Source organism: Hippocampus zosterae, chromosome 1, assembly GCF_025434085.1.
Source record: "Hippocampus zosterae strain Florida chromosome 1, ASM2543408v3, whole genome shotgun sequence".
Classification (NCBI taxonomy): Eukaryota; Metazoa; Chordata; class Actinopteri; order Syngnathiformes; family Syngnathidae; genus Hippocampus; species Hippocampus zosterae.
The window spans coordinates 25,059,244-25,075,035 of record NC_067451.1 but is presented as its reverse complement, the minus strand read 5'-3'; the positions used below and the strand labels follow the sequence as shown (position 1 = coordinate 25,075,035).

The following is a 15,792-nucleotide window of genomic DNA, read 5'->3' as shown; positions in this document are numbered from 1 at the left end:
AGTTTGAAGCGGATTATGCGGGACAGGAGAAGTGAACTAATCTCTTTTCGTCAATGGACGCTACAGCTTCGTGTTTGCTTTCAAAACTTGGCTTGTAGCAGACGTGTGCACATTTTTCAGCATGATGTCTCTGATCCACTGGTGAAAGGACACTTTGATCCTCTCCTCTTTCATCTATAACTGCTTCAGACAACAAAGTGTATGCAGAAAAGATTGCATGACTGTCTCTGTCCTATGTGTTGTCTTGTGTTATTTTTTGTTATTTTGACTTCAAAATGGCGCCGCGAGAGTGGCTGCCTTTCCAGCAGCTCCTATTTTTTTGTTGTTCTACTTCTTCCTTTCATAACTCTGCTGCTGTGAATCTGAAATTTCTCCATTGCGAGACTAATAAAGATATTCTTAATCTTAAAAGAAACTCAAACAGGGATATGACCTGCTGGAGAGGCAGCCACTCAGGGGGCGCCATCATCAAAAAAAAAAAAAAAGCTAACATATGACGGTTTACTCATGACTTTCATTGAAGAATGTCAAGATATCAGCCAATCAAAGTCAGAGTTAGCAGAAACAAGTCCTAAATTATGAAAATAAAATGTAGTTTTATGAGAAAATCTTGCAATGTTAAAAACATAGTTTTAAAAAAAAGTTAGGACAAATCGGTATCTATTATTTTTATTATTATATTTTTATTTTCATTAATTTTTTTGCTATAGACAAATGTTGCAGTTATACAAGAATACATACTTTTTATATTAATTGAATATATGGTAGTGGTATGGTGTCAATTGGTGAGCACATCCACTCACAGTGCAGAGGTCATGGGTTCGATTCTGGGCTCTGGCCTTCCTATGTGGTTTTGCAAGTTCTCTCTATGCCGGTGTGGGTTTTTTCCAGGTACTCCAGTTTCCGCCCACATCCACAAACATGCATGGCAGGTTAATGGAACACTTTAGAGTGCCCGAGGTTTGATTGTGAGCACAAATAGTTGTTTGTCTGTGTGCCTCGCGATTTGCCGCTGACCAGTTCAGGGTGTACCTTTTTGCCCGACAAGAGCTGGGATATCCTCCAGCACGCCCACAACCCTCATGAGGATAAACAACTTGGATAATGAATGGTCAGCAGTTGTTCTGTAATTTTGATCTCAAATACTGATTTTATTTGGAATATATTTTGCTTGAATTAAAGTTATAATTTTACAATAAAAAGTGACAATTTGTGAGAAACAAGACTACTTCTAACATGTAAAAAAGCATGCATTTGTCAAGCATAAAGTTGGAACATAATTTTAGCATAATTTTATTTATGTACCCTTATGTTCCAGTGAATATATTGCTAGAGTATCAATTTCCAAAAATACCCATCATTTTTTTTAGAATAAGGTTACGAGAAAAGGCAGTAGTTTTATTAGAATACATTCGCATCTGCAAACATAGTTTTTACGTGATCAACATTTTGCGAGAACTGCATTATGATATGAGACAGTACATGCGAGATAATATACTTTGAGATATAAATAAATTATATCTTAAGACTATACATCCATTTTCTACCAATTAACCTATTCAGGGTCACAGGTGAGCTGAGGCATATCCCAACTGACTTAGGGCGAGAGACGGGCGACACAAAGGACTGACCACTACTTAGTAGCACACTCTTGGTTGACAGTGCAACTACAACAAGGTGCAGTCTACCTTTTTGTGCTAAGTCAGCTGCGATGTGGAGAAAATGGATTATCCTGGTTTCTATCTGGCAGTACTAGTCTGCTTGGCAATTGTGCAAAAAGCACTCAAAGATTTATTTCTGCATTTGTGTAATTCAGCGATGTGGCGAGTCTGAGGTGGTGGATGAGAAGGGCTCGGTGTCGTCGGGTTCCCTTTCCGCCGCCACCCTTCCAGTCTTTCAGGATGTTCTACTCCAGTTCCTGGATACTCAGGCCCCTACACTCAGTGAGTCTCTGCCTCTTATTATATCACTCGGGATGCATCTCTGAGAGAGGATTTGAAACGGGGAAGAGACTCGTATTAAATTATTCATTACCAATTTTTGTCCACTTTAGCGGAGCCTGGCAACGAGAACGAGCGAGTAGAATTCTCCAACCTGGTGTTGCTCTTCTGCGAGCTCATCCGCCACGACGTCTTCTCGCACAACATCTACATGTGCACACTCATCTCCCGCGGCGACTTGTCCTCCGACGGCCACCTGCCGCGCCCGCGCTCTCCCAGCGACGAGCCCTCGGACGAATCTGATCGCAAGGAGCAGGACGCAGGCAGCGGCATTAAGATGGAGGACACTGGCTTGTCGGAGTCTATGGAAATCGACCACAACTCGAGTGCCAATTTTGACGAGGTATGCCGGTAACATCGAGGGTAGGGCTGGGAAATAATTTTCAATTTGACAGCAATTTTTTTTCCCCCGGCTTGCCTAATTCAAAGCACAACCCTGCACCATGGCCGCAAACAATAGAGGTAGTTTACAAAAGCAGTCAATGTTGCCAAATTAGTTAGCAATGTGATTTAGCCCTGTTGCGTGTCACTTTGCGACTGCAGAACTATGGACCAGTTGAGCCAAAGACTTTGACGGACAGCCCATTTTGATATTTAATTGCTCATAATTTAATTTAGTAATAATTTAATAAATTAATTTAGTTTTTACATGAATGTTTTTTGAAAAGCTTGCTTGGTAGAAAAAAGAGTGAAACTTTGTTCTATGCTCTAATTAATGTTGTCTTTTCTTTTTCTTCACGTAAAGAGGAAAATCATTTTTAAATTTGGGGGGAAAAATTCTGTAAGACCATATTGCCCGGCCCGAATCAAAGGGTGTCTTGTGTGTGTTGTCGTCACATACTTCATCACAATCTTACTTACAGATGTTCTCTCCTCCGATGCACTGCGAGTCCAAGGGCAGCCCATCTCCAGAAAAATCAGCACCTGAACAGGACAGCAAAAACACCTGCAAGGACAAGAGCATGGACCCCGCTTTCCCCCAACTATACGAGCAGCCACGACACATTCAGTACGCCACCCACTTCCCCATTCCTCAGGTGAGAAGAAACATATCTCAGATTACACGAGATTCCTATATATGTTGAGTCGGATTCGATGGGTTTAAATTTTGTTATCCTTGCATGTTTTTCCAAGATCATTTCCAGTGATTGGTAAATACTGTCTTTGGCAGTGTTCACAGCTCTTGTCGGGCAGTGTTCTACATGTACTTCCTTTACATGTTTTACTCTGGAATCATTCACTCAGTTTGTCTGTTTTCCTGCCAAAATATCAGATCTAATTATATTGGAAAATAATATGATTTAATTTGACTTCCGTTTGCTCTGACTGGAGTTATCCAAGTCAGCTCAAGCCTGGTGGTTTATTTGCTTCCTTCTCACACCTTGCCATATCTGCCCCACTTCAGGAGGAGAATGCCAGCCACGAGTGTAACCAGCGGCTCGTCGTCCTCTACGGCGTGGGCAAACTGCGCGACGAGGCCCGGCACACCATCAAGAAAATTACCAAAGATATCTTGAAGGTGCTCAACCGCAAAAGTACTGCAGAAACAGGTATTTTTATCTCTAGTTCGGTGATGAGTCATTTGTTTTTCACTATATTTTGCACTGTGGGATGTAACGGCCTTTATGCCTCCAGTTAAACTCTTCCTCTATACAAAGGTCGTCGATGAAAAATGCCTATCACGTTTGGAAATTATTTAGTTGGTGTCCCTGAATTTCAACCTCTTCAGGTGTCATGTTGTTTCACCAACCTTATGTTTTGTACAGGGGGTGAAGAGGGACAAAAGAGGAAGAGGAGTAAGCCAGAAGCCTTCCCCACCGCAGAAGATATCTTCTCCAAGTTCCAGCACCTCTCCCACTTTGACCAACACCAGGTCACCTCACAGGTTAGGCAGCTTCTGCTGATTTTCACAAATTAGCTATACTGTAATGTGCCATTTTAGTGTAGCTCATACAAGCGGAAGGAAACAATCTTCTTAGGTGACTCATTTGAATACAAAGGGCATACAATGAATGCAGCTTGAATTTTTTTTTTCCTTTCTGAATTCTGATTGTAATTTCCCCATTGCGAGACAAATAAAGGTTATCTTAATATGTAATGAGTGTTTTGGCTTTCAGGGCTAAGGTTGGAGATATGACCAACTGTGACCACTTTTTTAAAAATTATTATTATTATTATTATTGATTGATTTATTTATTTGTTGTGCAGGTGTCCCGAAATGTGCTGGAACAGATCACCAGTTTTGCCTTAGGGATGTCTTATCACTTGCCTCTAGTGCAGCACATTCAGTTTATCTTTGACCTCATGGAGTACTCCCTCAACATTAGTGGCCTCATCGACTTTGCTATTCAGGTAACTGCGCTCGTTCAATTTTGAAGTTGTTGTAATCATGACTTTGTCAATCAACTGTTTGTTTTTGTAGCTTCTGAACGAGCTGAGCCTGGTGGAAGCCGAGCTGCTGCTCAAGTCCTCCAGCCTGGTGGGTAGCTATACCACCAGCCTGTGTCTGTGCATCGTCGCTGTGCTGAGGAGGTACCACTCCTGCCTCATTCTCAACCCCGAGCAGACGGCGCAGGTTTTCGATGGGTACGTTGCTCACGAAACTTTTGACCATCGTCAGCGGGTGCATTACAATCAACATGAATGTGTTTGGTAAAGTTGGAAGCCGATTGCAGTGATTCCCAGCCAACGTGGTACAGTACAATCGCGTTGTGAATGATTGAGTGTGTCGCAGCAAAGCAACCAGTTTTAGTAAAGTAACTAGGAAATTATTATTTATTGACGACAAAACAGTTCTATCTATGCGTTCACCTGTTGCCATTCAAACAGCGGAATAATACCTTTGTGTTCAACCAAACAGAGCCAAATTTCACACTGAGTGTATTTTTTTTCCCAGCATTTTGCTTTTGGTCTTGTTATAGCATATATACATAGTTGTCGCTGGAAATGCCGACGGTTAAATCTTTTTTGTGATGCCTGAAAAATGTCTTCCCCAATAGCTGATTAGGGTTGACTAATATTGTACTAAAATATGAATGTAAAACTGTGTCAAATGGTACTCTAGGCTACGCATTGTGGTGAAGTCGGGTGTGAACCCAGCAGACTGTTGTTCGGCCGAGCGCTGCATTTTGGCCTACCTGTATGACCTTTACACCTCCTGCAGTCACCTCAAGAATAAGTTTGGCGAGATCTTCAGGTACTGAATACATTTCAGACTCATAAGACAAATACATTAGTGTGATCTATTAAAATGCTTATTAAGGACAAAGAAGTCTGTAAAAATATTAAAACAATGACTAAATAAAATATACATTTGTGTTTTTTCTCTCTTTTTAGTGAGTTCTGCTCCAAAGTCAAGAACTCCATTTATTGCAACATCGATCCTTCGGACTCCAACATGCTCTGGGACCCCGTGTTTATGATGGAGGCTATTGCCAACCCCTCGGCGCACAACTTCAACCACTCCATGGTAGGCAAGATCCTCAACGACAGCCCAGCCAATCGCTACAGCTTCGTGTGCAACGTGCTCATGGACGTGTGTGTGGATCACCGAGACCCTGAGAGGTACTACATTGGAAATTGGGGCTGAGGAGATACAATTGACAGTAAAAAGAGTTGATCACGGACTCTGAATTGGGATTTTCCCTTCAAAGGGTTAACGATATCGGGATCCTGTGTGCCGAGCTGACGGCGTATTGTCGTTCCCTGAGTGCCGAGTGGCTCGGCATCCTCAAGGCACTCTGCTGCTCGTCCAACAACGGCAACTGCGGCTTCAATGACCTGCTGTGTAACGTTGACGTACGTTCATATTCACTTAAATGAATGCTGGTTGTCACTGTAAACACGCGTCCTCTGAAGTCAAACATGGTGTGTTCCCTGTTACCGGATGATTTCCAAGTGTTCAACTCTTAAGTTGTACCCGTTTTCAACATTTGACTTTGGAAGTCTGTATGACAGCACAGTGAATTAGTGGTCTGTACATCTGCCTCATAGTTTTGATGTTTGGGCCTTCCTACGAGAAGTTTTCATGGTGTTGTCGCTATTGTGTGGGTATTGTCCAGGTCCTCCAGCATGCTCTCATATCCACAAACTATGCATGTTCAGTTAAATACACGACTCAAAAGTGTCAATAGTGTAAGTGTTAGTTTGTCTGCAATTGGCTGGCAACCTGTTCATGGTAAACCCCACATGCTGTATCTCCCAAAGTCAGCTGGGAAAGGCGCCAACTCGGCACAGACCCTTCGACACCTTTTTTGTTCTCTCAGAGTTAATATTGCCTTGGCTTGGTGTTAATTGCTCTCCGATTCGTAGGTTTTCTAAATGTGGCACTTCTGTCCCTCAGGTTAGCGATTTATCCTTTCACGATTCCCTGGCGACCTTTGTGGCCATTCTAATCGCAAGACAGTGTCTTCTCCTGGAAGACCTGGTCCGCTGTGTGGCCATCCCATCCCTCCTCAATGCAGGTAACAAACTCAATTTGCATATTTCCTCAAATAGTGTTTGTCCTGCTAATAACCGTAATTTCCAGACTGCAAAGAGCACTTGATTAGGTGCAAAAGCTAAATTTAGCCATAAAAACAAATTTGTGCATACATTAGTTGCTTGGGACTAATAACCGCTGTTCTCCACGTTATTAAACGAGTAATATCTATACCTTAACCCGGGACACGATCTCCCTAACACAATCATGCAAAATTCAGATATACTTACATAGTGTCCCAAAACCTTTCATAGACCTTTGTTGTCACATGAGGCAAATTGGCAGATGATCTTGAGATACACTGCAGAGATGGCTGTTTATTCACTTGTGCTTTATTTCTTATTAAACTCAAATTTGCTTATTTTGACTCTCAATTCCTCCTTCAAACAGCTGTGCGCACCCCAATGCACACACGATTCTGCGTTTCTGTCTCTCGCGCTCGGTCTCTCTGTCAGCTAGCCAGCGGGCTTCTCTATTGTCAGTCTATAAATTGTGTTGTTCCTACAGAAAATGGCTGATGAGTATTCATTATGATAGCAGACTCTGACACTTTCATTGGACCATTATGATATGCTTGGTAATTCCTTTGGTCGGATGTACAAAGAATGGTTAAATCTATTGACGGTTTGACGTTCGTCAGTAAATATCTCAAAATAAACAGTGTCACATTAAAAGCTGCAGGATTCAAAGTTTGGGGGAAAAAAGTAGCCCCATATAGTCTGGAAAATACAATAGATCCACCCCCATATCAATTAGTCACTGTGTAGTTGTCACCCTGCATAGCATTAAATTGGCATGTGATCACACCACAGTGCTGTGTCCGTCCATGTTTTTGTTCCAGGGAGTTACGTCCCCAGTTCTTGTCGAGAATGGTTTCACTTAACATGAATAACCAGAAATGTAGTTAAATCTCCCTATAAATACCCTTTGATGGTTTTTTTTTGGGGGGGGGGGGGTGGAAGAAATAACCTTCACATGCCATACTGCAAGGAGGCAGTCTGCTTCGATGATGTGGACAGAGAGCATGGGGTTCGGAGGGAGTTCGGTTGTCATGAATGTGAGGACATCAGTTGCTCAATAAAGAAGTCTTTAGAAGAAATACAAACAGAGTTCTTATTCAAGATAACACTTGCCCTTTGCATTTAACTTAATAATCTGCCGCTATTTTGCAAAACTACTAACTACACTGTAAATGGATTCAAGAAACTTTGTCAATTATCCTGTTATGAAATTGAAGTACAGGGAATCTGGAAAAAAATGCCTGTGGGTCTGTTTTGACAAATGTTCAGGCAGGCTGCCTCTTACAACAATCACACGTATGTTGAGGAACATATAGAGACTGTTACCTCCAGTAAAATATTCAAATCAGTGAATTGAAAGGCAATTGTTGTTTTATTTGATTATACAACATTGCTGGGTCGCTGATGCACCACTAAATACCAAACATCTCGATATAAATAATCTGTTCTCAACTCATGGGTGTTTTTTTTTTTTTTTAACGTAAAAGGTAGAGTGCACCCTGGTGGAAAGCAACATAAAAATTTATGAGACTTTATTCTTACCAGAGATGAGAGTGAACTCCACTTGTTTGATGTGGCCATGAAGCGTTGTGTGCTTGCCAGAGTACTCCCCTACACCCCTGTAATTATTTCAATTTTTTTCTTCTACTCAAGGCTCTGATACAAAGGTCCATTCAGCCCTGCTGTGCTGTTGGCTGGTTTACAACGCTCCACGATGCTAAATGAACAACCTCAACTCATGACATGTGAACTCCTCTTCTTTGTAGCCTGCAGCGAGCAAGACTCTGAACCAGGAGCAAGACTCACCTGCAGGATTTTGTTGCACCTTTTCAAGACGCCGCAGCGTAACCCTGTGCCCCAAGATGGCATTAAGTCAGGTTATTAAAAATATTCTCAACATACGTTCATGTTCTGTTGCAAAACAACAAAACAAACACAACAACAATGCTCTAATAACTTGCAGATAAGTCTTCTGTCGGTATCCGGTCATCATGTGACCGCCATCTCTTGGCGGCATCTCAGAACAGCATCGTCGTGGGAGCAGTTTTTGCTGTCCTCAAAGCCGTCTTCATGTTAGGTAAGGAAGCGCTCGGGTGGTGGCTTACAAGCACCGGCAACCAAGTATGTAGATTTTACATCAGTCTCGATGTTGCAGGTGATGCTGAGCTAAGGGGTTCCGGACTATCGCACTCAACTGGCCTTGATGACCTGTCAGAGGGCCGCAACGTCTCCATAGAAACCGCTAGCTTGGATGTGTATGCAAAGTATGTCCTGAAGACCATCTGCCAGCAGGTGAGTGTATATGCCCAACCCCAAAAACGGTTTTATTTATTTTTTGGTTGATTTAATTGCTGATTCACTTTGACCTGAGGTGCCCATAATGTTGTTTGTGACCTACTGATCGGTCACAAGAAAACGCTCGCGAGCTTTCATGACATTAACTCAATCAAGGTAAAAAAAATTTTTTTAAAAAGACTCCCCGTTCATGAGTTGTGAAATTTATTACTTCATTGATGGATAGAGCAGCCAGTTACATGCCTGTCGAATGCCTCACCGCGCATGTGCTTACAGTGGTAAATGCTAAAATAGCCGCCAACTACGGTGTATAACAATGTATAATACAGTCTAAACATGTCAATAATAAATACGTGTACATGGTATGAAGAAGAAATTATTTGTTTTGACATGAAACAAAAACTGCAGCATTCCTATTTCATCTCTGAAAACATTGTACAAAATGAAAAGTACCTTTTCCAATTCAAGATCGGCCATTCCCCGAGGCCATTTAAGATCAACTTCGAGTACAGTATATTGACCTCGAACTCTGACGTGATTTTGTCGGCATTACGGATGATTGTCAAAATCGTTGACTGCCAGTTTGTAGTCTTGGCTGAGCTTCATCTGGGAGACTCCCTTTCGAAAGTGAGAGGAAGTTTCAACCTTCACACACAGCGACATTTGCTTCCGTTTACCACACGTTTTCAGACCATGTGCTCAGCACCGAGCTTCTGGAAGTACAACAGTGTATGAATCTATATGTAGCGTTGCCAAGCAACGGAAGGGAATCACATGCTATATATTTTGTTCATAAATGCATGGCCGCGGCCACAGTTAGCATTCCACGGTTCATTGTAACTAAGGCCTTTTCACTGTTTTGTATGAAAAATCTGGTTGTTATCATGAAGTTTACATATTAAAGGTGTTTGTTGTAAGCAAACTCGGCACGTATAAATGAATTATGAGAAATCGGGACTTGGAAATATGAATGTTATAGGGCTGAAAACGTAAAAGGGGTATGTTGATAAGGGGTTTGACTGTATCTGGTGAAATTAACTTAAGTTCAAGACACCAGAAAATGTTCCTTGGACACAAACTGAGGCTGCTAGTTCTCTTACCTATAAGGTATACAGTAGGTAGGTAGAAAGAAATGATGAGGGAAATTGAACTGCCACAGCATATTGACACTGTACTCATATTAATGAAGTAGAAACAAACAAAAAAAGTAAAAAGTACAAAAGCATAATTGTGAAGGGATTCAAACAACATTCAAATGTAATTGAAATTAAAACGGATCATTGCATTTTGTGTGAAAGATTAAAATTGAGATTTGACATTAGGAAATGACTCTGCCAATGTTTTTCTGTGCTGACTTCTCATCTTCCTCTCTACAGGAGTGGGTGGGAGAGCGTTGTCTCAAGTCTCTGTCTGAGGACAGCAGTGCCCTTCAGGACCCGGTGCTGGTCAACATTCAGGCTCAGCGGCTGCTGCAGCTCATTTGTTACCCTCACCGGCAGCTGGACAGTGATGACGGTGACAACCCTCAGAGGCAGCGCATCAAACGCATCCTACAGGTTCACCTTTTTTGTTTGTGCTGAAAGATTACTTACTGATGTTCTTTTTTTTTTTTTAATTATTGCACTGAACATGCAGCCTATTTGTAAAATGGAGCAAGTTGAAGTGTTTCCATTTCCTACGCTCCTCGTGGCACAAATCTGAAATAACATTCTTCTTGTAGAATATGGACCAGTGGACAATGAGACAGTCATCTCTGGAACTTCAGCTGATGATCAAACAGAGCACAAATAATGCAAGTTGACTTAATTGGATAATGGGCCATTACAACCGAGTCACACCCTTGACAGACATTTCTAAAAATATGTTCTAACCTCTCTCTTACAGGAGCTCTATTCTCTCTTGGAGAACATAGCCAAGGCCACAATCGAGGTGTTTCAGAAATCAGCTGAAATGAACTCCAGTAACCCCTCAGGGAATGGCGCAGCACTTCAAAGCAGCTCTGTGCCCAACAGCAGTAGCACCAGCAGCAAGATGAAACCTATTTTAAGGTCAGTGCGTTGCTCACTTTTGTGCAAACAGAATCTCAGACTGGGCAATAGGGCCTTGACATACAAAGCACAAAAAATACAATTTAATATATATTTTTTCTTTTCATAAATAGAAAAAGCAAATATTTAATTCACACATTTTGAGCTTTTTTATCTTCTCTGATTTACTTTTCTTCCTCCTGAGACCAAACCAGCTTTTTTTGTTCATAGATTTCTATGAATATATTTTTTTATCTTGACCTGCAATTTTTTGAAAAATAATTGTGAGAGAGGTGGTAAAACTAACTACCGGTAAATAACATGCCAAAGTTGCTTATTTCACTAGTGGTTGCATCCAACTTTGTATAAGTAGTGCATGTCAACAGGGACACGCTCAACGACCAAAGATGCAAAAAAAATTGTCCTGACCAATGAACTCGTCAGTTTATAAAATTGACTAAGACACGCTAATAACATTTATTTTGCTTAACATGTATCTAATAATGTGGTGGGGTTAACATTAGTTTGAGCCATCTGTTTCAGTTCGTCGGAGCGATCGGGTGTTTGGCTGGTGGCTCCGTTGATAGCCAAGCTGCCCACCTCAGTTCAGGGTCATGTTCTGAAGGCAGCCGGGGAGGAGCTGGAGAAAGGACAACACCTTGGTTCGTCCTCGCGAAAGGAGAGGGATCGCCAGAAGCAGAAAAGGTAATAGAGAATTATTTTTCATCATTGGATGCTTGAACGATCCTTGATATTTTCACTCCTCTATTTTTCAGTATGTCACTGCTCAGCCAGCAACCATTCCTATCTTTGGTGTTGACCTGCCTGAAGGGTCAGGATGAACAGCGGGAAGGCCTTCTCGCCTCCCTCCACAGCCAAGTTCACCAGATAGTCACCAACTGGAGAGAGGATCAGTATCAGGATGACTGCAAGGCCAAACAAATGATGCACGAGGCCCTGAAACTGCGACTCAATCTTGTAAGGACACTTTAATGAAAATGAAATAAATCTGGATCAGAAACCAAATTCTACAACTGCTGCTTATTAATGAATTTTAACATTAGGACTATTAAGTAATTAAAATGAGTGTTAAAAAATGTCAGCAAAGTATAGTGGGTTGGACTGGATATGCACTTTGTACCCAAATCTGTTTGTTCATTATATGCGCAATGAAAATAAAACATATTCTTGCTGTAGGTGGAAAACATGGCTCGGGCAGTTGCTGCTGCCATTTTGTTAATAATACATGAACGTTAACTGTATTCTTCCCCTGCACTAACAAGGTGGGTGGCATGTTCGACACGGTGCAGCGCAGCACCCAGCAGACCACCGAGTGGGCCGTCCTTTTACTCGACATCATCAGTAGTGGAACGGTGGACATGCAGTCCAATAAGTGAGCCAAGCCACTTAATCACCACTGTCAATAATGTGTGGACATGCTACACATGCTGTCAACGTGTCTTTTCCTCTCCAACAGTGAGCTCTTCACAACCGTACTGGACATGCTGAGTGTGCTGATTAATGGCACGTTGGCCGCCGACATGTCCAGCATCTCTCAGGGCAGTATGGAGGAGAATAAGAGAGCCTACATGAATCTAGTTAAGAAGCTCAGGGTAAGAACAACACCTCTTTTGCATATTTTTAACTGGTGGCTGTAGTGGTCAATATACATTATCTGACTTGAATTATGAAGCACTTCGGTATTATCTATTTTAAATTGGAAGCCAGTATAAATGTATATCGTATTTTCACGATCAAAGTCTAAAATTTTCTCCAAAATGGACAGGCACCTAAACTGCACCGAGTTCCAAAAACTATGAGTGTTGCTGTGTAACCTCGATGAGTGCTCCGCTTGACTGTGATGTTATGTGGACATGCTGCTTATATAGAGGAAAGGTGGAAGTAACTGAGGACGGAATGGCGTGCAGATGTTAAAGGTGGGTGTGAAAGAGGACGCTAAAGGCACACCCACCAGTAGGTGAATATAATGCTGGTACATGCATTGGGCAAAAGAACTTCTGACCCCCAAAAATGGCACCTATGATGAGACACGCCTACGAAGCACAGTTCAAACTTCAAGCCATCATTTACGGGGAGGAAAATGGCAATCCAGCATGTGCGAGAGAATTTAAGATAAATGAATCCAAACACGCAACTGGAGGAAGCAGGAGAACAAGCTTTTCGAAGTCAAGAAGACAAAGCTGAGTTTCCATGGAAACAAAGTGAGGTGGCCCGATTCAAGAATCGATGTAAAGAACAGCCAGGAGAAGCGTCTCGACAGTCATCATTCGACTGAGGGCAAACATCCTGTCAGAAGAAATGAAAATCGAACATTTGCAAGGTGGTCTGTCTTGGTGCGTTCATTTTATCAAATGGTACCAACTAGCGCAGTAACTTCTACCGCACTACACGGAAAAGGTGGCCACCTTCGCTCCTAGTGCCGTAAAAAGATTGTCGACACTCACATCCAACCCAAGCACGTCACTAACATGGATGAGGTGCCGGTCACTTTCGACATCCCAATGAACCACACTGTCGAGAAGAAAGGGACCAGCGCAGTAGCGATACGCCCAATAAGTCAGATTTTACTGTTGTGCTTGGTTGCTGTAGCAATGTACAGAAACTGCCACCTCTGGTGATTTTTAAGATGGAGAGGCCTGACAAAGGAACTCCAGAGCATTCAAAGTGTAATTGTGAGTGGGGTGGGAGCGATGGATGCCAGAGGGCGAACACATCATTCTAAAGACTGAAGCCAGCGCCGGACGAGCTACGCCACATGTTGTGAATGGATTGTGGATGCCTGGGCGAACGTGTCTGTTAGTACTGATGCTAGAGCTTTCGAAAAAGCCTGCATCATTTCTGAGGACCCGCACAGCAACGAGACTGACTTTCACAATGATGACAGGGAACCCGGCATGTTTGATTGTTGCCCACATGTTCATTTTGGATGTAGAAGATGAGGACTTTGATGGAATTGTAGATTAGGATTGATCCACAAATTATGTGAGTACATTGTTAAATACTTAAAGTGCCACCGAACTCATTTGCTCCTGCTGCCTTTTTAAAAATATATGCTAGCATGTATGCATGCATGCTGCTGTATTGTTTAAACTTGCGTCCAATAATGCAGTGTGTCTTCCGTATGTATTAAATACAGATAAATAAAACCTCTTCTCTCTCATGAACACTTTGAGACAGTAATTCATGCCTTTGTCACATCCCGGCTTGATTACTGCAATGCCCTTTACTTTGGAGTCAGCCAGTCCTCCATTAAGCGCCTTCAGCTGGTCCAGAATGCCGCTGCTCGCCTCTTGACTGGTACTCATAAGAGGGAGCACATAACTCCTCTTCTGGCATCCCTTCACTGGCTCCCCATACATTTTCGAGTTATTTTTGACTTAGAAATTAGTGACATTATGGATTTTTTTTTTTTGGTGTAGCATTTGGCCTGGTGTGATACATCGGGCTTGTCCTACCTTTTGTGGTTCTCTTATTCCTTTAATTGCTGCAATATTTGCCATTGAGTCTCAAAAGTTCAGTTTATCTTCTTTCTCTTGAATGTTTAAACGTGTATCACCTCACATGATCAGCATATTTATAAAATATTTGGATTGGCATCCGCAGAAAGAGCTTGGGGATCGGCAGTCGGAGAGCTTGGAGAAAGTTCGCCAGCTGCTGCCACTACCCAAGCAAACACGTGATGTCATCACATGTGAACCTCAAGGCTCATTGATTGACACCAAGGGGAACAAAATCGCCGGTTTTGAGAAGGAGGTAAGCCACAGTAGAGCAAGGGATATCATTGAGCTGCTGTTATAAACTGGGGGTGGGCATCGTATGGCTGGCGGGTTCCATGCTGCACGGCCCAAAAAATATTTATATCAAGAGTCCTGTAATAATTGTAGCATCAATTTAGCTTTTTTTCCCCCTAAAATTGGTTACATATTCAGCATTTTTTAAAATCCATCTCATTCAATAATTGGTTCAATGATTTATTGTAAATATTAAAATAAAAGGCATTGTATTTGTTACTTAATTTTATTTTTGCATTTCTGTTTCACTTTCTTATTTTGTCATTGATGAATACTAGTGAAATTAATGACAGTCATATTTTAAAATGAGAATGAACAAGTTAATTTACTTGTATTTTATATACACTATTTTTTCAACATTTTTAAATGTCATTAAACAATGTTTCAATGATTATTGAATTACCAATAATTCTAAATAATACAACAACAAAAATAATTATTTAAATGTATCTAAGTAGTTTACAGACTACCTGCTGTTGACTCTACTCATGCTTAATAAAGGTATATTTTCCATTAGGGGCTTCAAGTATCTACCAAGCAGAAGATCTCCCCTTGGGATGTCTTTGAGGGTCTCAAACACTCGGCGCCTCTGTCGTGGGGCTGGTTCGGTACAGTGCGCATGGACCGCAAAGTGACCAAATTCGAGGAGCAGCAGCGCTTTCTTCTTTACCACACGCACCTGAAGCCCAAACCGCGAAGCTACTACTTGGAGCCTCTCCCACTGCCACCCGAAGAAGAGGAGCCACTGACACCCATCTCGCAGGAGCCAGAGAAAAAAATGTTGGAAGCGGTGAAGCCTGAGAAAAACGTGCCCTCTGTGCCCTCAGATTCGAACAAGAAGAAGTCAAACAAGAAAAAAAAGACTCCAGCGGCCAAGACAGAGGTTCATAAAGCTGTTTCTCTCTTGTTTCAATGGAATGTCGGAAAAAAATTATTGTATCTATTTAAATATTGAAGTTGTCCACTTTTGCTTTTCAAAAGGATTACGTGAACCGCACGCCTGGTGTGAGCTACGGGACAAACATGCCACCAGAGCTCATGCAGAATCCTTACAGCAGGTTGCCCTATAGCCAACAGAGCATGGGCATGTACACACAGAATCAACCTCTGCCTCCTGGTCAGCACTTAATTTCACAAACTTTAAAGGAGGCATATTAT

The 15,792-nt window shown here is 41.9% G+C and overlaps 1 protein-coding gene across 6 annotated transcripts in view; it reads left to right on the top strand.

Annotated features, from left to right (window-relative positions):
* med12 (mediator complex subunit 12) overlaps positions 1–15,792 on the top strand; it is a 37,180-nt gene that overhangs the window by 16,323 nt on the left and 5,065 nt on the right. For all 6 annotated transcript variants that reach the window (XM_052072905.1, XM_052072921.1, XM_052072913.1 and 3 more), the window contains exons 12-35: positions 1,817–1,943; positions 2,054–2,343; positions 2,864–3,037; positions 3,406–3,550; positions 3,767–3,885; positions 4,209–4,352; positions 4,423–4,586; positions 5,065–5,196; positions 5,337–5,564; positions 5,654–5,798; positions 6,343–6,463; positions 8,267–8,377; positions 8,464–8,577; positions 8,656–8,792; positions 10,172–10,351; positions 10,516–10,587; positions 10,680–10,843; positions 11,366–11,527; positions 11,599–11,800; positions 12,106–12,215; positions 12,300–12,435; positions 14,447–14,596; positions 15,152–15,517; positions 15,616–15,751. In XM_052072905.1, the coding sequence (XP_051928865.1) occupies positions 1,817–1,943; positions 2,054–2,343; positions 2,864–3,037; positions 3,406–3,550; positions 3,767–3,885; positions 4,209–4,352; positions 4,423–4,586; positions 5,065–5,196; positions 5,337–5,564; positions 5,654–5,798; positions 6,343–6,463; positions 8,267–8,377; positions 8,464–8,577; positions 8,656–8,792; positions 10,172–10,351; positions 10,516–10,587; positions 10,680–10,843; positions 11,366–11,527; positions 11,599–11,800; positions 12,106–12,215; positions 12,300–12,435; positions 14,447–14,596; positions 15,152–15,517; positions 15,616–15,751 (3,829 nt within the window). The remainder of the gene's footprint in view (positions 1–1,816; positions 1,944–2,053; positions 2,344–2,863; positions 3,038–3,405; positions 3,551–3,766; positions 3,886–4,208; positions 4,353–4,422; positions 4,587–5,064; positions 5,197–5,336; positions 5,565–5,653; positions 5,799–6,342; positions 6,464–8,266; positions 8,378–8,463; positions 8,578–8,655; positions 8,793–10,171; positions 10,352–10,515; positions 10,588–10,679; positions 10,844–11,365; positions 11,528–11,598; positions 11,801–12,105; positions 12,216–12,299; positions 12,436–14,446; positions 14,597–15,151; positions 15,518–15,615; positions 15,752–15,792) is intronic.